At 37.3% G+C, this 21024-nt stretch overlaps 2 protein-coding genes across 2 annotated transcripts; both read right to left on the reverse strand.

Annotated features, from left to right (window-relative positions):
- Positions 1-1945: 1945 nt before the first annotated feature.
- On the reverse strand, positions 1946-3628 carry LOC115419904 (odorant receptor 131-2-like). The gene is made up of 3 exons (XM_030134979.1): positions 3621-3628; positions 2878-3047; positions 1946-2783 (listed from the first exon to the last, which is right to left on the reverse strand). The coding sequence occupies exons 2-3, from the start codon at positions 3037-3039 to the stop codon at positions 2007-2009; spliced, it is 939 nt and encodes a 312-aa protein (XP_029990839.1). The 5' UTR covers positions 3040-3047; positions 3621-3628; the 3' UTR covers positions 1946-2006.
- A 3098-nt stretch (positions 3629-6726) lies between these two features.
- LOC115419944 (odorant receptor 131-2-like) lies at positions 6727-10047 on the reverse strand. The gene is made up of 3 exons (XM_030135016.1): positions 9907-10047; positions 8627-9385; positions 6727-6786 (listed from the first exon to the last, which is right to left on the reverse strand). Exons 1-3 carry the CDS (start codon positions 10045-10047, stop codon positions 6727-6729), a joined length of 960 nt encoding a protein of 319 aa, XP_029990876.1.
- Positions 10048-21024: the final 10977 nt, after the last annotated feature.

A 21024-nucleotide genomic window follows, 5' to 3' on the forward strand; every position in this document is an offset into this window, starting at 1 on the left:
ACTGTACTCAAGAGGGGGTCTAAGTAACTGGAAATCATGGACCCAGTATCCACTGAGCAAAGAACAGTATCAATGTTCTGTTGCTTTGACCTGTGGGTCAGAGCTGTGGGCAAAGGTTTCTGGTTAATATAGACACTCTGTTGGTGAGCTGGTAAAACTGCTTCTGCTTACGTGAAAAATACAGCCTCCTGCAGGGATAGCCATTGGAGAAAATATTAAAGCTGGTACAGAATATACACTGCAAGATGAAGATTCAGCAGTGCACCAGGATAATGCATCTTTATGTGCCAGTTATAACAACTTGACTCAGATATGTAGCAGGAAAATATAAAGATGGGATTCCATTTTCGATGCAAAGGTCAGTTTTTACTTGAAATTTCTGGAGGATAGTGGATGCACTGAATTCTTGTTTACTAACTGAACGCCATCTTGTTACCTTATTGCTATCTTCTTCTTATATGTCAGTGTTAACAGGGTTTTTGCTCTTTGTCCAAATAAAAATTCCAGACTTTTTCAAAACTGCTATTTTTTCCCCCAAGACCTTGACTTTATGTACTTTTATACTAGTGTGCCCAGTGGTGCAGCTTGCCATTAGGCAAGGCAGGCAGCTGCTTGGGGCCCCCAAGCCAGCAGGGGCCCCCAAAGGACCAACAGACTTGACACAAACAGTGTAAAGAATAAGTTCACTACACAGCGGCAGTGAGAAGGTGCAGTAACAACTAGCTGTCTCAAATTCTGTGAAGGGGCCCCCTGTGTCCAAATTGCCCCCTCCCCCACCTGTATGTATATATATGTGTGTGTGTGTGTGTGTGTGTGTGTGAGTGTGTATATATATATATATATATATATATATATATATATATATATATATATATATATATATATATATATATACACATACTTTTTTTTTTTTTTTGCTTGGGGCCCCAGGGGACCCTTTCTGCGCCACTGAGTGTGCCTACTCTTTTGGTTGAGATCGTGCCTGTTGTATGTTGTAGAAAAGTTCATTTTACGAAATGTATAACTGGATGAATGCATAATTCACAGTAAACTAAGTTTTACAGAAACATTTTCAAAATATATGAAAATCACAGAAGTGCATGGGTATCACACAAACAAGTTTCACTAGAATCATTTCAGTACTGACTGGTTAGAGAAGTCATGTTAACTTTTTTATATGCTTTCCTCATGTATTTCTTATCTTACATGATTATGTGCCTTTGACCACAGTCTAAAATTCAACTACAAGAGAAACTTTTTTCAAAACTTTTTAAGACTTTCAAGACTTGTGCAAGCACCCTGTTAAGATAGACTTTGGCTCTACATTTTGAAGCTGAACCAATTTTCTTCTCGATATGACATGCTCTTGGACCCTGCTAGGGGTTGCACTGTTTTTCTTGATGGGTGTTTAACCATCTTCAGTATAATATTTACAAACTAGAAAAGCACTCAGAGAGTGCAGACCTCCGCCAAGGCAGATCACCCCCACCCCCCAGTCACCACCAATATTTTATCATTTGTTCCTGGTGAGAGTATCAACATTTCCTGAAAATTTCATCAAAATCCCCCCATAACTTTTTGAGTTATCTGCTAACAGACAGACAAACAAATCAAAAATCTGCCCCCCACCCCGGATCACCACCAAAATGTAATTATTTGTTCCTTGTGCCAGTATCAACTTTTCCTGAAAATTTCACCCAAATCCGTCCTTAACTTTTTGAGTTATCTTGCTAACAGACAGACAGACATACAGACAAACAAACCCCAATGAAAGCATAACCTTTTCTGTTTCTTGGTGGAGATAATTAATTTACAATGTATATACTGTGATGTCAACAAAGACACAGACACATAAACTACAATGCTTGTGTTTATTTAAGAGATGGTACATTTTCAATTTGCAAAATTACAATTCCAGGGGTCTACTGAAGATAGCAACTGAGCTTGGTAAAAATGAATCATAATTCACAAATCAAAGGTGTATCAATGTTTCCTCTTTATCTAGTTTATGGTTTGATGCTTGTCCACAGCAGATGCTTTTTCAAGTGCTGTCTAAATGTCTTGTCTCGTAGCCCATATACAATAGGACTGACCAACCTGGGGAGAATCTGAATGATGATATAGCAAGCAAAGGAAACGTTTAGGGGACTTTTAGGGAATAAATACAACAGACCCTGTAGTACCACATGAAATATATAGGTAAGTATACATAACAGTAACTGAAAGCCATGAAGAAGGATTGTGTTCCTGGCCTTCTTTGCATCTCCTTTGGCTGATTTTGCTGCTTTGGCAGCAAAGAATATTTGGAAATAAGTGTAAAAGAGAAAGAGCCAAACACCAACCAGGTAAATTATATACGACACATTTCTCTTTTTAATGCTCAAGGGATGTCGAAACAGGTTGTCTCTCTCACAGAAAATTGTAGAAAAGAAAAACTGCATAGGTTTTGTTGCCAGAATAAGAAACACATCAGGCAGGGTAGTGACTGCACTTGTTGCCCAAATCCAACCAATCAGAATATATGTTTTTTTAACAGTGCAGAGCTCTGCATGTCGCAGTGGTAAACAAATGGCAATATAGCACTCCACTGCCATGACAGCTAGATTTAGTGGAGAGTTAATGGTGGTGAACACAGCAAAGGTAATAATCATACAACAGAGGGAAGCATTAATTTTGTAGAAAATGTAACTTAACACAAACAGATTGATTGTTGTAGTGAGTTGAATCATATCATTGACCACCAGGTGGATGAATAGGATGTAACGAGGATTCATATAAAATATCTAAAGAGAGAAAAATAAAGGAGTTTATATTTTATATTCAACAACACAAACAGTAACTACAATTGAAGTATTGAAAACATCAACAAACTCTGACCTGGTGTTTTCTGAATGTGTGGACCAGTGATCCATTTATGTAGTTGATTATAAATCCAAGAGACATAACAATCACATTTTTAGCCACAGCTGTGCTGTAAGAGTCTCTGACAACAGTTGACACATTGTGTCCATAAGATGATGAATTCATGGAGTTCATCATCAGCAAGCCTGTTGTTGAAGAATTGTCAGAAAATACTTTGTTAGGGTAAATTTGTACTGTTATATTGGATATTCTTAGAGTTGTTAAAACTGCAGGGATCAAACAGTTGATCAAATGCAATATCTCTGGAATAAGCATTAATATGCTTTACTTAAATGCCATCATGTTATATTTGGGATTTTCATGCCTCTCTAAATTATCTGCTTTTCCAGACATAGTGTCTTAGTGGTCCCAGTCTTCTCCCAACAAGTACCATCATTTATTTACATGAAAATGAACCTAAAAATGTCTTTTGCTTGTCTAAATACACAACAATGGTCATTAAGGAACTCAGTAGAGTATTTGTAAGAGCAGAAACCATAAAATAAAAATGCTGATTTGAAATATAAAAGAATAGCTTAGGGTATCTAAAATGTTATGTTTTCTATATAGTTGTTTCTGACTGACAAATGTATTACAGAAAAGCACTGACCACTATAATCCCTGTGATAAAGACATAGTATACACCTCAGTTATCCTGCACATATACTGCACTGACATCATGCAACTACACAGAAGTCTTACATCAGAGAACAAATTACCTTTCAGTTTGTCTTGTCATGGATTGAATCTCATAACAGATTCATGGCTTTATATAAAAACCAGGGAACAAACAAGACCTGCTGAATATCAGTTATGATGTAACTGAAGCACGGAGGAGTGGGGGGTAGGGGTGGTATGGGGAGCAAGCAGGGCAGCTGTTAAGATAAGATATGACTTTATTCATCCCACTGTGGGGAAATTTTAACAGCAGCAACATACAACAAGCAAGTGCAGAGAAAAAGACAAGTAGAAAAAACACAAATGAGTAAAATAAATAAATATAAAGAGAAAAATACAAAATTTGGTATTTATATAAATATTAATACAAATATAGAATTAAAATTCAGTATATTTACACTACCCTCACCCTTATGTCCACGAGCTTCTCAAAGCATAGCGACAAACAAAAAATTGACTGTGTTTTAAAAAGTGTACACCACTATACTATCCTTTACTCCACCATATCTTGGGGACAGTTACTGTCATATTTTACAGAGTAGAACATGCACTTACAGCGTAATACTGTCATTTTGCTTTAAATACTTTTTAAGAGTTGCACACATTTTTGTCCTTTGTTTTTTTTTTTTGTTTTGTTTTTTTTTTTTTAGCACTGGCCTCATTCATGTTGTGCATAAAAGTGGACCTGGGACACTGAATGATATTACTGTGGTGTATTTTCTTTGTACCTTTGATAATTTTTGATACTACAATACAACTTGTTATTAACTTGGATTTGTGGTAAAACTAGATTTTTTTCACTTTGTCATCAGTGGGTCAAGGTCATCATAAATGAAAGGTCATCAAAATGTAATAAATGTAAAATTCTGTCATGTATGAATTTTTCAATTTTTGGGGGGGAAATGTACATATTCTTACATGTACATGTAGAATTAATTTCACTAACTATATGATGATGGGCCCAGATAAATTCACCAGGAGAGAAGGCATTGCAATGTAATTGAAGTTCAAAACCTCAATACAATGAAGTGTTTTTGTAGCCAGTAGTGTCTGTGCACTGTGTGTTCAGTGGTTTCTGTGTTACAGTCTTGGATAACCTACTAAAGCAGAACTGTGTAAATTTTTTTTTACCTAAATTAAACATCTTTAAAGTAATTGTGACATTTAAATGGCTTGTTAGGGGGAGAATGGCACCCCTCCCCCTTCCCACCAGGGTCTCTAGTGCCAAATATGCCACTTGCAACTTCTCTGCCACTGTCCCGGTCACCTAGATCTCGTCTCTCGTGAGAAACACCACGGTTTGCAGCACTACGACACAAACACACCCCCAGCCAGGTACGGCTGCCTAGCTGTAAACATAAGCCAGCCATGTCTTTGTTTCACAGGCATTTACCATAGCATAATAACTTCATAACAGAGTGCACACTTGAGTCATTGTTATTCATTGTGTTGCCTGGACTTTGTTCTTCAATAAATCTCTTATTTGGGTACCAGGTTTTGTGTGACTTAACCCTCCTTTGCTTAATCTCTTGTCTAATGTTGCACCCTGATGCCTGGTCCACCGCGGGGTGTAACATTATTCACTTTTAATGTAATTAACTTCAGATAGTACAGTAATATAACTCAAGTCTCAACTCTTCTTAAAGATATTGTTTAGATGCAAGAAAACATTTTTAATCCCATTTGGAAAAGTAATGCTTGAATGTTCTGTTTTCTCCAATTTGAGGTACACTGGAGAACTTTGGTCATACCAGGTGTAATCTTCTAGATAGAACGGATCTTAAATTGAAGCTTACAAATGTGGGAAGTTTTTCATATCATGTAAGGCAGTGATATGTATAATAAAATGCTTGAAAATGATTACCTTTGATGACAATTTGTCAGGCAGACATTTTTTTGTCTTGTGGGGTATACTGAGGGTGATGTTTGAAAATAGAAAGGCAGCAAGCCCCAGAATATATTTGGATAGTTTCCCCTATGTGTCAGTATACACTATGCAAAATTTCAGACTTATCTGACCATTTATGCAGTTTCAGTACCCTAATATATATTTTTATATCATTTTGTCAGAAGCTTTTCCCAAAAAGGAGGTTTTTTGGCCCCTGAGGCCAAACGGCCCCGAGCTGGGGGTGGAGGTTATCAACTTATGATGGCCCAGTGTATGGGATAACAAGAAATAATGGTGAAAAAAAGGTAGCAAAAAACATCCTGGGGGTGGACCTGCCTCCTGGCCTATAATAGAGTAAAAAAAAAAAAGTGTTGTCAAAGTTTGCAGTTATTTATTTATTGGTTTTATTAAAAAAAAATTTTTTTGTTTGTGAGTTTTAACATAAATTCAGCAAAACTGAAAGTGATTTCATACAAAGATATGACATTTCAACATAATAAACTTTATACAACGGCAATTTAACTGCAGGCAATTCAAAAACCCATTTTTGAAAACTGCACATAATTACAACACACAAGTACACTTTCAATGCTCTTAGAAAGTCAGTTTTATTTTCTTACTGCAGAGTAATAATATGTACAGAGGTAAAGCAAAAAATAACTGAAACGGCAGGCAAAAAAGTAGCACACCCCTTATCATCAAACTCTGATAAAGTATGAAAGGGCAGTTACTGCCTGCATAACAGTCACATCGAATTATACGCTTACTGTAGTTTAAACACTAAAGTTTACTTACTGTAGTTTAAATGCTAAAGTTTATAGAAATAGGAATTTCAAATGGGGATCCATGAAAACTTTACATGTGCTTTTTAGTACACTTTAATCATGCCATGTCCACAATATAATATATGAGTGAGTAACTTTGTAAAAAGCAGCCACTTTTACACAAAGATCCCAGAAAAAAGGTGAGACGGTGATCCTACCTTTTTACCACCATTGACCGATTTACACATCCAGGCCAAAGAAGTAACAGAGGTGGGACCGGCTAGACATTTACACAGTGGATCTGCGTTCTGAAATCAAAGGGGTGGTGACGCAGTGCAGTGTATAGTGTGATGTTTAACTTGCGTATCAGAAATACCCGAGCATAGTAGTGTTGACTCTAAAAACAATGGGGGATGAACGGAGCGCAATGATATTTATTTTAGCAGTGCCGATTTTCAGTTAAATTCAAACACAACCCAAGCTTCTGAGTGTCTTTTACGGCATGATGATGCTTGCAGTGAGTACACAGCCCATGCCATTTTTAAATACCTCCAGCTAGGGGTCACACACGCAATACGTCATCAAAACACACCTTGGTTGCAGACCGAGAGGCAATGGTGGAGTGGCTAATCTGGAGATTCGGGAGGATTCCCGATGGGCTGGCTCACGTCAATCTGGATTTTGGGCCGATTGGATGGGAAAAATAATTTTGACACTTATCTGTTACTGTAATCTTGTTGTCGCATTCATTCTCCATTCAACTCTGCATTCCTTCTCCATTTATCTGACAGCGCAGCCCCTACATCGCAGTACATTAGATGGGTTCTACCATCTGTGGGAATTCTTCCCTCCTGAATGTTTAAGTTGGTTTGGCCCACGAGTCGTATTTTCTAGAGCGTGAGTCAGTGAGTGGTGATGGAGGGCAGGAAAAAGCCAGGTAGAGTCAAAAAGGCCAGGTTAAAGAAAAGTGAAGCAACTGAAGAGTTTAGTGTAAACCTGGTGGATCCCCCCAGGCGGACCCCCCAACACTACCACTGTTTGAAAACCTGCAGAAAAAATTGCTGGAATTCGAACCCTGGTCTTCCGCGTTGCAGTCTGAACCTGCTACCTGTTAAGTTAAATATCAGTTGGCTGAAGGCTGACCTATCTGATTGTCTTGGTATTTTTTGGGCTGTGACGTTTACAATGTAAACTTTACATCTGAGCTTCAGGGTTAGTTAAGATTAAAGTGTATATTGTGTTGTGAAATATGACCGTAGTGCACAGTATGTTCTGTAAACAAAGCAAGCAGTCCTGCTCAGCAGGAATATGACAATTCAGAGAAGGATATCATATATGCATGTACATATAGCCCCCCCTCTTTAATTTCTTTTGGATCTACCACTACCTAACAATAGAGCACCTCTCTGTTTGGAAGAAAAATGCAATTTTAATTTATTTTAATTTAAATTTTTGCTCCTGTACAAAGGTAAATACACTTTCATCTTTATCATAGTTTTTACCTTATGAATCTTTATCTAATCTAAATTTGAAGTAAACATATTGTTAAAGTGAAATGTTTTCTGTAAACTTACCAACATATACCTGAAGTTATACCCAATACAAAGGCATTGTAAGAGCTAGCTGCTGTTTAATTTATTCAAATTCCTGCTCCATGGAAAAAGTGGGCTGATTTGGGCATGAAACTCCTGGGGTGAAAAAGGGGCCCACTCCGCCCTGAGAGGTGTTCCTTTTACATAGCATTCCTGAATCAGGATTCCACCTTTATCATGGCTCTGTTACTACCTCCAGAGGTGTCACAGAACTGTGACAGAGGTGGGACCAAGTGATTCCACCATTTCATTTACACAGACGTCGTTCTGGAATAAAGGTGAAATATTCCCAGAACAGAAGTGCTGTGTAAAAGGGGCTAGTAATCATAGTCAGACGCAGACCAAAACACCACTTTAGTGTTTAGCTTCTGTTAAGAACATGATCTGACCTCAACTGGACCCAACTATCAGGTGTACTCTTCAGAGTAGTTAAATGCCTCCTTAAAGCAAGGTCTGCTTTCTACTCTGCTGGCACTAATTGGTTTGGTATATTCATCAATAATTACCACATAATTAACACATGACCTACTTTGTTGCTCCAACTCCAGATACAGCTGACTAAGTCAGATGGAATGGTCCAACATGTAAAGATTCTATAATGTTTTGATGCACTTGGATTTTCCTCCATGTAAAAAGAAACAAATAGAAATGAAACTGTAAGTGTGAAGTCACCACTGCGTGAATGATTGGTCAGACCCTCTTTATCACAGCCTTCCTCCAGTGTTTTTCCTAATGTATAATCTGAAAGATCTGGAGTATGTTCTATAAGATAACTATCTGTGTTGTCTTTAATGTATATTTACTTGGTTTGAACATAGTAGATACTTTTTGAAGTACTTCCTGAATGTAGTATCTCGTAGTCCATAGATGACAGGACTAATAAAGCGCGGTAAAACATGGTTTATAATAAACAAAATAAAGTTAATATAATGGAATTCACCTGGGAACAGGTATACCAACACTCGAAACAACATAGGGTTGACATAGTTCATTACACATAGCAGTGCCTGAAATCCATGAAGTAAAATAGTATTACTAGCCTTTTTAGTGTCTGTATTAGCAGATCTAGCCACAAACAAAATTCTTATGTATGTGTAAAACAGAGTTAACCAAACAACAACTAGAAATAATGAGTGAGACACATCTCTTTTCTTTTGACTATAGGGGCTTCTAAATACATTATCCCTGTGGCAAAACACTCTAGATTCTAAAAACTGTTGTGATTCAGTGGCCAAGAGGATAAAAAGGTCGGGCAAGACAGAAAGTGAGCTCAATGTCCAAATTACACTAATTACAACGTATGTTTTTTTGACTGTACATATGTGGTTAGAATGAAGAGGCATGCACACAGCGATGTAGCACTCTACCGCCATGCATGCAAGGTTCAGCGGGGTGTTTTGGGTGGTGAAAATGGCAGGCAAGATTAAAAGACAACAAAGTGGGACGTAGAGTGTGTAGGAGTTGGTGGAGAAAATGAAAAGTAAAATGCTGATGGTGAGCTGGATCGTGTCATTAAACACCAGGTGGATGAAAAGCACGTAGCGTGGGTTGATCTTGAAAATCTGTAATGAACAGCAAAATCACACATTGAATCTTTTCCAGCATAGAAATAGCTCAGTACAGATATTAATCTCAGCATTTAATCCTGTGTGTTGTCCCATCAGTGCTTTTATCAGCATTTGTCATTTATCAAATACCACTTTCTATTCAGTCAAGAGTGATTATCACTTTGTTTTGTTTTTTTGTCTCTTCTTCACTCTTTGTGTGCTGGTATGCTCTACAGCAGAGGTCACCAACCCTGGTCCTCGAGAGCTACTGTTCTGCATGATTTAGATGTGTCCCTCTTCCAACACACCTGATTCAAATGATAAGTCTATCATCAAGCTCTGTAGAAGCCTGATACCAACCCGTCAGGGGTCCTGGAAGAGGGAAACACCAAAAACATGCGGGATAGTAGCTCTCAAGGACCAGGGTTGGTGACCCCTGCTCTACAGAGTCATGGATACTATCATTTGGAAGGGATGGCAAATGCAAATTTTACAAAAAAAAAAAAAAAGTTGTGAAAAGAAAAAAGTTTACACACATGATGCTTCATGAATGTGTTGATCATGGTAGCATTGATGTAGTTGATTGTGATTCCCAGAATGACTACGGTCACATTCTTGCCAACAGCCACAGCAAATTTGTGTTTCTCAGACTCAAAACTTCCTGATGTAAGATTCATTTCTGCTGTTGATGAAGATATTACAAAAGCAAAAAAAAACATACAGTATATGAATATTGTTAAACATAGGCATATGTAAAGCTTTCAGAGTTAGATGAGAGGTAGCTGAGCAAAAAACTATGCAGACCTGTGTCAATGGATGCTGATCTAGAAATCTAGAAATTCCATTAACGTTACTTTACAAGAATGAGATTTTATCCTAGAGAGAGAGAGAGAGAGAGAGAGAGAGAGTGCACATCATCACATTTCTTACATCAACACATTCACACAGTGTAGATGTGTGAAGTATGATGTCTAGACAACAGGGCAACAAACACTGCATGTAAGTGAAGCTAAGTAATGACCAAAGAACTGAACCTCTGGCTCCCACAGACTTACACTGAACCTCTCTAAAAATCTTATATCTCCTGATGTGAGATTAACTTCTGCTGTTGATGAAGATATTACAAAAGCAAAAAACACACAATATATGAATGTTTATAAATATAGGCATATGTAACATATTCAGAGTTAGATTAAGGTAGTTGACCAAAAAACAATGCAGACCTGTGTCAGTGGATGCTGATCGAGAGATAAATTCCATCAACATTACATTACAAGAATGAGGTTTTATACAAGACGAAGAGAGCGCACATCATCACATTTCTTACATGAACACACCCACACAATCCAGATGCGTGATGTATGATGTCTAGACAACAGGGCAACAAACACTGCATGTAAGTGAAGCTAAGTAATGGCCATAGGGTAGAACCCCTGACTCCCACAGACCTACACTGAACCTCTCTTAAAAATACTAGGTCAATACATTTTTTTGTTCCAGGAATTGTTCTGGTCTCATTCTTCAGGTTTAATTCTAGCTGGCAGGGCCTTTCTGTGTGGAGTTTACATGTTCTCCTTGTGTCTGTGTGGGTTCTCTCCAGGTGACCCACGGGTCAGTTTTCTAGTATGGAAAATTGACCCACCTCATGGAATTTTGACCCCTTATATGAATTTGTACTGTATGTTAATAAAAATGTTCTAATACATTTCTATATCATAATAATAAGGTTAAATGTGTACCTTTTAGATAGTAGTGGGTGGGACCAAGTAGGAAAGGGCTAGAGGGCAGTTTTATTGTTTGGGTTTTAATGTAAATTTATTTTATTATTTATTTATGGGTATCTGTAAATGGCATGAGGTGTTTCTGTATGTATTTATGAATTGTATATTTATTGGTAATGGTTTTTATGGTTATATTTCTTGTATACATGGTGGGGAAGCAAAATTTACAATGAACATTTAGTTGTTTTTTCTCAGCAGGCATCATGTCAGTTGTTTTGAAACCAAACATATATTGATGTCATAATCATACCTAACACTATTATCCATACCTTTTCAAAAACTTTTGCCCATATGAGTAATCAGGAAAGCAAACGTCAAAGAGTGTGTGATTTGCTGAATGCACTCGTCACACCAAAGGAGATTTCAAAAATAGTTGGAGTGTCCATAAAGACTGTTTATAATGTAAAGAAGAGAATGACTGAGCAAAACTATTACAAGAAAGTCTGGAAGACACAATTAAAGAAGAATGGGAGAAGTTGTCACCTGAATATTTGAGGAACACTTGCACAAGTTTCAGGAAGCGTGTGAAGGCAGTTATTGAGAAAGAAGGAGGACACATTGAATAAAAACATTTTCTACAGTGTAAATTTTCTTGTGGCAAATAAATTCTCATGACTTTCAATAAACTAATTGGTCATACACTGTCTTTCAATCCCTGCCTCAAAGTATTGTAAATTTTGCTTCCCCACCCTGTAATTATGTATATTTATTTATTATATCACCTGTAAAATTGGAACATGCCAGTAATTAATGGAATCAGAATCAGTGTACAAGGGGGTAGTTGCGTAGTGTTTTTTGGTCTTTATTGGAGAGGAGTCTGCAACCTTAGCTGTCAGGTCCCCTCCGCTGTCCGGCCCGGAAGCTCAGGAAACACACAGAAAATATTAAATAAAATCCCGGAAACACACATAAAACCTACAAAATAGGATCTCCTTTGTGGAGTCCCTCCACTGTCAGGCACAGAAGTTTGGGAAACATGCAGAAAATACAAAATAAAGTCCCGGAAATACACGTAAAACCTTGAAAATAGGACCTCCACTGTGGAGTCCTTCCACTGTCAGGCCCAGAAGGTTGGGAAATACATGTACATGCAGAAAATACAAAATAAAATCCTGGAAATACATGTAAAACCTACAAAATACAATCTCAACACTTTTGCTGGCACCAATTTTGTCGTTAACTTTAAACTTTAAATTTATTTAATTACGAAACAACTCATTATTCCCTTAGCTGTAGCATATGAATTTTCTATATTCTGTCTACCTGGTGACATAGGTATTGATTAAAAAATGGTACTAATCTGATCTTATTTGCACGCGCTATTGCTTATGCATATTTTGATTCAAATTGTCCTTTTGAATAATTCTACATTTTACGGCAATCAGCTTTTTAATGAAAGTACTGACCACTACGGCTGTTTAATGGAAGATGACGTATACTTGTACAGTAAACTAGATCGTATAATCTTTTATTTTAAATAAGCTAGTCAAATGCTTTCACTAAATAATCAATGTTGCCATTGGTAAAATAATCAGCCTTCTTATCATGTTGTTGTTTACATCCAACTGACTGTAAAGCCCTTTGAGATAACCTTGTTGTGATATTGGGCTATACAAATAAAACTGAATTGAATTGAATCATGTCATGAATAATTTTATATGTATTTAATTTGATCACATCCTCTCTCTCTCTCTCTCTCTCTCTCTCTATCTATCTATCTATCTATCTATATATATCAGTGGTGGGCTTTCAGGGCCTGCAAGGCCTTCTCTGCTGGCCTAAAAAAATATCACAGACTGATGTTAATTCTTTTTTATCCATGAATACTTATTAAATAATTCCAAATGGTCTGTCCACTTCCTTTCATAGCTTTTCCCCTGGTTGTGCTGCTTCCAGACATGTATTTTCATATTAAAGCATTTAACCAATCACATTTCAGCCATCATTTGTTGCCAGACAGGGTTAAAGTTAAAGAAATCTGCTGGAGGCCTTCACAATCAGTGCCACGGGCCCTCTAGCAAAACATAAGTCTCGATGAAACTGTTGCTTCAACCAATCAGATTTTGAGTTGGGTTAAAGTTAAAGAAATCTGCTAGAGGCCTTCACAGTCAGTTGCGCGGGCCCTCTAGCAAAACATAAGTCTCGATGAAACTGTTGCTTCAACCAATCAGATTTTGAGTTGGCGACACCGAGGCCCTCTAGCAGGCGTATGGTAATGTCAGTGTATTCGCTCCCTTTGATTGGATAGTCAGACAGCGTACTAGCCAAAGCTAGCAAACTGCATCTGTAGCGAGCTGCACAAACAGAAATATAGTTGTGTTGTTTTAATAGCTGTTTTGTCAACTCACAATAGCTGAAGGAGGAGAGGAAATGGATTTGGTTGCAGGTTTATTGTCAAAGCCATTTTCAAGACGGACTAGCCAATTGGCTAGTTATTAGCATTATTAACTGTTGCAACAGTTAGCTAGGTATAGCCAGTTAACTTTGAATACACTCTCAATAATGTTATGTCCTCTTGCACTGAATATATAAGATTGTATGTGGTATATGCAAGAATTTCAACAAAATGCACTGTTCACCAAAGAAAATTGATCACTGATAACCTTTCAACATGTGTGCTAGAAAGGAAGCAAAGAAGTTTGGACAACTGAAGAACGTCAGTGTCACACTACTGCCATCTAGTGGTCAATTTTGGGAAATCAAAAAATCTTCAACCCCACAACACCAAATGTATTATATTTGATACATGAGTTTTGAAGCCCTTTACATGATCAGTGTGATATTTTTTTTCTTGAAAAACCTGATGTATACAATTAGATACATGCAATACACAGATAATCCACCAGGAGGGAGGAATTCATTCTCCAGTCATTAATGAGGAAGGAGGCACAGGTGGTTTTTGAAGAAGAACTTTGTCAATTTTGAAAAAGTTAAGGTCAGAAAACATTTTTTTTACTGAAACATCAATAGGAAGAGTTACTGAGTTGATGCAGTGTAAAATTACATAATATTTTTAATATTCTATGTTTTAGTAAAACCGTGTTGTAAAAGGCAAATCAAATTTGATACAGCTGTGACAGATACAACCGGGACCCAAATGCAAGACCACTTCAGATGTAAGAGTTTGAATAGACTTTATTAATCCTACCACAGAGCAACAAGTGTTCAAAGTCCAATAAACAGTCACAAACAGAGTCTCTTTAAAGCAGAGTAGCAACCGCTCACCATGGGGGAGACCCTGGGGAATCCTCCAGGGACTAACCTCGACCTCCACAGTCGAATACAGCTGACAAGGGAAAGGCAAAGGGTACGTCGGGGACAGGCGAGAGATCCAGAACCAGGGAAACCAGTAGAGGCCAGAGGGGCAGAGGCAGAAGACGTGGTCAGAGATGGAAGGCAGGTCGATATACCAGGAGGCAGACGGAGAGACGTGGTCGGGGGACGAAGGCAGGTAGGTTACCGGGGATCAGACGGACGGACGTAATCAGGCAGGCAGGTCAGACAGGGACTCAAGCAATGGGAAGGCAGAGCAGGTCAGGGACAGACAGGTTCAGGAACAGAGAATCAGGCAGGAACACGCTGGAATGTTTCGCACGAGGCAGACGACAATCTGCCAGTGAACAAAGAGCAGAGCAGTGAATATATACACCCAGCCTGATGAGCCACAGCTGCACTCACAGGTGAGTGGAATAATGCTGATGAGGAGGTGTGACAGAGTTAAAGGGCCAGAGGGAGAAAAAGAGGAGAACAACAGATAGAGATATGACAACTGCAGGTATATGAGGTCATGGAACTCTAAATCAGTCAGTTGTAATTTTATTGCATTTCATGCATTATACATATCATCAAGCAACATACAGTCTTCTTTATTTTTCAAGTAAACTATATAAATGTTTAAATTGCATAATTTGGTACATTTAGTGCAAAAAAATTTAGATATGGGTGCTTTTATGAAACTGGGTTTATTTTGGTATCTGGGACTTTTCCAGCTTTTTAGACCCAATAATAAAAGTGAAATATAAACATATTTACCCCAGGATGGACCTAATGATGACCCACAGATAAATGCAAAAAATCCCAAAATTAAAGAATTTTTAATAAAATATTGGGACCCAAATTGGGACATGAAAAGCTACCTAGGAGTCATGTTTGATCTGAAAACATGGCTGTAAATGGTCTTATATAGACTATATATAAAGACATGTGTTTAAATGTTTTCGATCCTAGTGGTTTTTCTAATCCAGACATATAGGTTTTTCATGAATCTCAGTCTCATTCCAGGTGTCTTGTGGAACCCATCGTGTCCATTCATGTTATATGCGGAACCTGCCCATTTAAACACATTTAAATCTGACTTTTGAAACAGCAGTCATTTTTATGAAACACTCTGCCTTGCATATTTACTTCGATTCTCAAAATATACAAATAAGAAAATAAAAAGATATTCAAAAAATAGTAGCATATGATTTTTGTGTCCTTTTTACTGGGTGACATGGATTTTTGTATGTTCCCTTCAAATAAAAATGTATTTTATCTGAAAAATTATTTATTTAATCTCCATAAATATGTATTTTTAAAACAGACCCAAAGTGCTTCCAAACTTGCTTCATAAGATTAGTCTACATCTGGTATATGTGTGTTTTTAGATGGCAAAAAACACAGTATTGAAGAAGCACTGAAAATGATTATGCTATGATTATAATGATATGATTATAAGCTCGCTTGTGTACAGTAAGAAATGCCAAGTGCATCTCTGTCTGAACAAGGACAGGAACTGTTTTCAGGCCTACCACCATGCAAAATAAAAAAGTTTGTGAACCACAAAATTAGGAAAAATAACTGAAATGTTATGTCTTCCAGACTTCCACTGTACCAGTTCCACAGGTGGATTCCTCATTGCTGCATGATAGTAGCACTGGAAAATGTTCTTACATATGTTTGGAATTATCAGTTTGTTGGATATGTTTGTGTTATGTTTTTGTTTGTTCAAAAATAATAATATTTGAGCATTGAGATGCAATGTATCAAATATGATACAAATTGAAACTCATACATGGAAATTAGTATTTGATTTTTTTTTTTTTTCCTCGTTGTTCAGACGGACCAATAAAGGCTCCAGTTTTAAAGAATTGGAATTTTCTGTCAATGATTTAATGGTTCAGGCTTTACAGGGTTAACAGTGGGAAAAAAATTACTATCTTCAAGAGTGAGTTATATCTCACAAATGTCATACATATTTCATATCATACCATTGTCTATGTTTGCAAATATGTGTGCTTCCATTTTGTTTGGAGATAGTTTGAAAGGCTAAGGAGCAGCAGACAGGACTAGAGATCATTTTAACCATCAAATTAAATAGACAAATACATGGAGAGAGAGAGAGGGGGAGAGAGAGAGAGAGAGAGAGAGAGAGAGAGAGAGAGAGAGAGAGAGAGAGGGAGATTTTATCACAGTTATATCTAATAAATTAAACTTAAATACAGTGATATTCATATATTATTACGTTATTGGCTCAGTTATTACACTTGCAAAGATTTTTTTTTTTTTTTTTATCAGGCCAATAACATAATTTCCAACCGGTAACGTAATAAGTTATTATGTTATTGGTAAAAAGTTATTACATTAGGACTTTTATTACGATATTAGCTAGTTATTACATTATTAGCCTATTACATTTTAAAAATGGCAAATTTATTACGTTATGGGTCATTATTACGTTATGGGTCGTTATTACATTATTGGCTTCTACAGACCCTAATGTCAACACGAATGTTAATAATTCAATGTTAGAGTCCGGCCCAGTTCTTGGTGTAGGCAATACAGGTGGCTGCCTAGGGCTTCACCTGCTGGAGGGGGTGCCAAATTACAGACGAAAAAATACAATAAAATAAATAAATAGATAAATTAGAATATCCGTATAATAAACTTGAAACACACCCATTTACATTTCCTTGATATGCTGTCTCTTAAATAAATCATAATCAAGCCTCAATATGACAAATCTTTATCATACTTATCCCACTTTATGGATTCTGTCATTCATATTTATTTCTTAGGTATGATACCAACTCACATCATCTCTTAAACATACTAAGTATCTAAACAGTTTAAATTATTTCTCATTGTATATTTATTTCCCTTAGACTTATTTCTCTTATACTTATGGTTCATTTACATTAATTCTTTACCACTGTATGTACTGTTTTAGTTAAATCTTGGATTCCTTTATACATCTATTGCACAAACCAATTCCAGTATTAATTCACAGTCTCAAACATTTTACATATTGCAAATCAACAGATCAGTGACAATCAATATTTTGAAGATTTTCACAAGTCAGGCTGGAGGTTTTTAAGTGCAAGCATGTTATGTTTAACAGTTATAGTTCAGTTTGCTGTGCATCCATGTGTCTCCTCCTGTTCCCACCCCCCTCCCCCAAACTCTCTCTCTTTCTCTTCCTTTAATGCTCTCTCTTTAACCCCAACTGGTCAAGACAGATGACCATCCTCCAGAGTTGGCATCTGCTCCAGGTTTCTGCCTGCTAAAAGGAAGTTATTTCTTACCACTGTGACCAAGGCTTAAGAGTCTGGTTTAGACCAGCTCTAAATGTAAAGTGTCAAGAGATAACTTTTATGATTTGGTGCTATATAAATAAAATTTGATTGATTGATTGATTGATTATGATTATGCTATATAAATAAAAATTTGATTGATATACAGTAGCTACAGTTTACAGTTTAGACTTACCCATGGTGCAAAAGATGGTTGGACCACCATGATAGCCATCCAAAGAGGGGGTCAAAGAAAAGCCCCTGGTGGTAATTTCATGAAAGAATATTTATTTCAGTGATAACTTATTTGAATGCAATTAGTCTTATTGGGTGACACGGTGGTGCAGTGGCTACCACTGTCACCTCACAGCAAGAAGCTCTTGGGTGTAATTCCAACACCAGCCAATGGGGGGGACCTTTCCCTGCATCTGTGTGGGTTCTCTCCACATACACCAGCTTCATCCCACCTTGCAAAGACATGCTTAAAGGCGGCCTTACACTGTGCGAGTTTAGAGATGATTTCTCACTCGTGCGACTCTTTCTGGGATCGGGCCCGATGTGCCTCTAATCGTGTGTCGTGCTTCGTGCAGTGTACATGGGGTAAAGAGAAGCGATTAGCACCTCACGACCACCTCACAACCAGCAATCGTGTGTTCGCAAGGAAAATAGAGCTGTTTGAAATCCTGCTCGCTCCTCGTGAGTGTATCGTACTGTCAAAGCAGTGCCACGAACCGATGTGCCTCAAATTCTCACACAGTGCATGCGCGAACACAGACGCGTACAGTAGCGTACAAGCTAACAGTAGCTGGCTATTGTCCTAGTGCAGTTTGGCTGTTGCAGCTTACCTCTAGTTCCTGGATGACAGCCCATACTGTCCACGTCTGGACAACCAATGCCTGCACCAAACACATCGTTGTCTTTTCTTCTTTTTTGATTCCTCACAGATAATGGCACATATTACCAAAGCAGCTCGTTGGTTTTTGTTTAGCACTACCATTTCGTGACTCATGCCAATGCACAATCGTCTATGCACTTTTACGGATTCCTTGGTATTTTAACGTTGTATTTCCGGATACAACACTCAAACGTGTCGTGCGTCCTGTGGTGTATGGTCCTACAGTGTGAGCAGTCAGGTCGCATACGAGCGTCGGTCCGTACAGTGTGAGAACAGGAATTGTGAACCTGACTGTACGACTGATTCGCACAGTTTGAGATGGAGCTGCGTGCAACGATCGAAATAATCGCAGTGTATGGCCGCCTTAAGAGGTAACTTGGTCAGTCTAAATGGCCTGTAAGTGTGAATGAGAGATTGTCTAGCATGGTTGATTGTCTGCATATGTCAGCCCTGTGATGAGCTGGCAACACACAAGGGTGTAGCCTGCATTCACCTGATGGTAGCTGTGATAGGCTCCAGGACCCCCCCACTACCCTCTTGAAGAATAAGTAGTTCAGAAAGTGAATGAAAAATGATTCTTACTTATATATGACAATATATAATAACATGAAAATTCTTTACTTCGAAATTACTGGATTTTATCCTGTTATCTCCATTTTTCTTTACAGTTCGAGGATATAAATGTAATGCTGGAAATCTGGAAATTGAAAAAAAACAAAAAACAAAAACACTTTAAATTTAATCTAATTCCTCCAGCATCATTATAATCTGTTCATGTCCTCTAAGTTACTTGCAGTTATGGCCAGAAACGTATATTGTGAGGTTACAATTGCTTTGACCTTTTGATTTTGGTCATCGAAAACTAATCAGTTCATCCTTGAGTGTCAGCAAATGTTGGTGCCAAATTAGAAGAAATCCTTGATATATTCATGCAAATGGACAGGAGTGGGGTCACAGTGACTTTGACCTTTAACCACCGTAATCTGTGAAGTTCTTCCTTGGGTCCATGCAAGGATTTATGTTAATATTTATGCTGTTCTGTCAACGATGTTGCTTTTTATCTCCAACGGAGACCAACATGATGACAAACACCAGCAAATAAATTAATTCAAGGTCAAAACGAGATACATATGTTAAAAAGAATTGCATAGAATTGCATGGAATTGCATTCAATAAGAAAAACTTGAATTAGTAGAATTTGTCTGCGCTGATTGTTTTGCAAGTAAGGCAGTGATTTAGGTTTAAAAAATCCATGAATGGTGGGAATCTTACAGACCAACAAAGTATTCAGCTTCATGCAAGAAAGCATATGTAACAGGGTCAATTATTCAGCAGCAATGTGGGTTTGCAAATAATATTGTATATTAGTTAATGTTATAATTACACAAAATCTGTTTATTCTTTTTTCATTGAGTTTAGTTAATACCTGAGAGGTTGGGCCTGAGTCAGTATGTGGAACTTTTAATTGAGTTTGTACCCCAACAATTACTTTATAGTGTGACACTGCCTGCATATAACTAGTGTATTCACGCCTTTACCTCTTCCATATTATTTATGATCAACATGGGAGAGGTAAGCGGCCTTGCAGTCGGGGGAAATTTCTCAAAATTTCAAATGAAGTGCTTACGATGTACTAAAACATATTTCCATGTCATTTAATTTGTGTAGGGGCATGCTTCATGGAACTTACTGACCGGAGCTTTTTGTATTCATGATGATTTTGTCAGGTATACTGTGTTCTGTTTAAATAATTTCATGTATTATGCCCTATTATTCTTGTTCTCCAAAGGAGAGGGGCATGCTTTATGAATATAACTGATCGGAGCTTTTTGTAGTCATGATGATTTTGTCAGATATATTATGTTCTGTTTTAATTATTTCATGTATTATGCCCTATTGTTCTTGATCTTCATGGGAGTGGGGCATGCTTTACGGAACTTACTTACTTTACTTTACTTTACTTACTTTAGAGATTGTCAGGATCTCTAAAGATTAAACGGAGACTGTCTCCAAAGTTGTGCATATACAAGTCTCTTACTCATAACCCAACGCTCATGACGCAGAGTCCAACACAACTGGTTACACTTGGTGCAGACACTACCAGTTACACATATATGAACAAGTTTTCTCTTATTTATTTATTTCTCTTATTATTTGTAACCTGCATAATCATTTTTTGATAGTACCCATAGATTTGTAGGATTCACCAAGACTTTCTTATTTTTTTATCATATTCCCGGTAAGATAAAATTTTAGAAGTAGTCAAGGTCACCCTTACCAAGATAAAAGAAAAACTTTACAGCCCACGAAGTATTTGTTCAAAGCACAGAAACATATGTTGTAAGTTTTAGGAACACAGAACCACCAAATATAATCTAATTCAGATTATTTTATGTTATAGAGGAATTTCTGTGTTTGATTATTAAA

Source organism: Sphaeramia orbicularis, chromosome 5, assembly GCF_902148855.1.
Source record: "Sphaeramia orbicularis chromosome 5, fSphaOr1.1, whole genome shotgun sequence".
Classification (NCBI taxonomy): Eukaryota; Metazoa; Chordata; class Actinopteri; order Kurtiformes; family Apogonidae; genus Sphaeramia; species Sphaeramia orbicularis.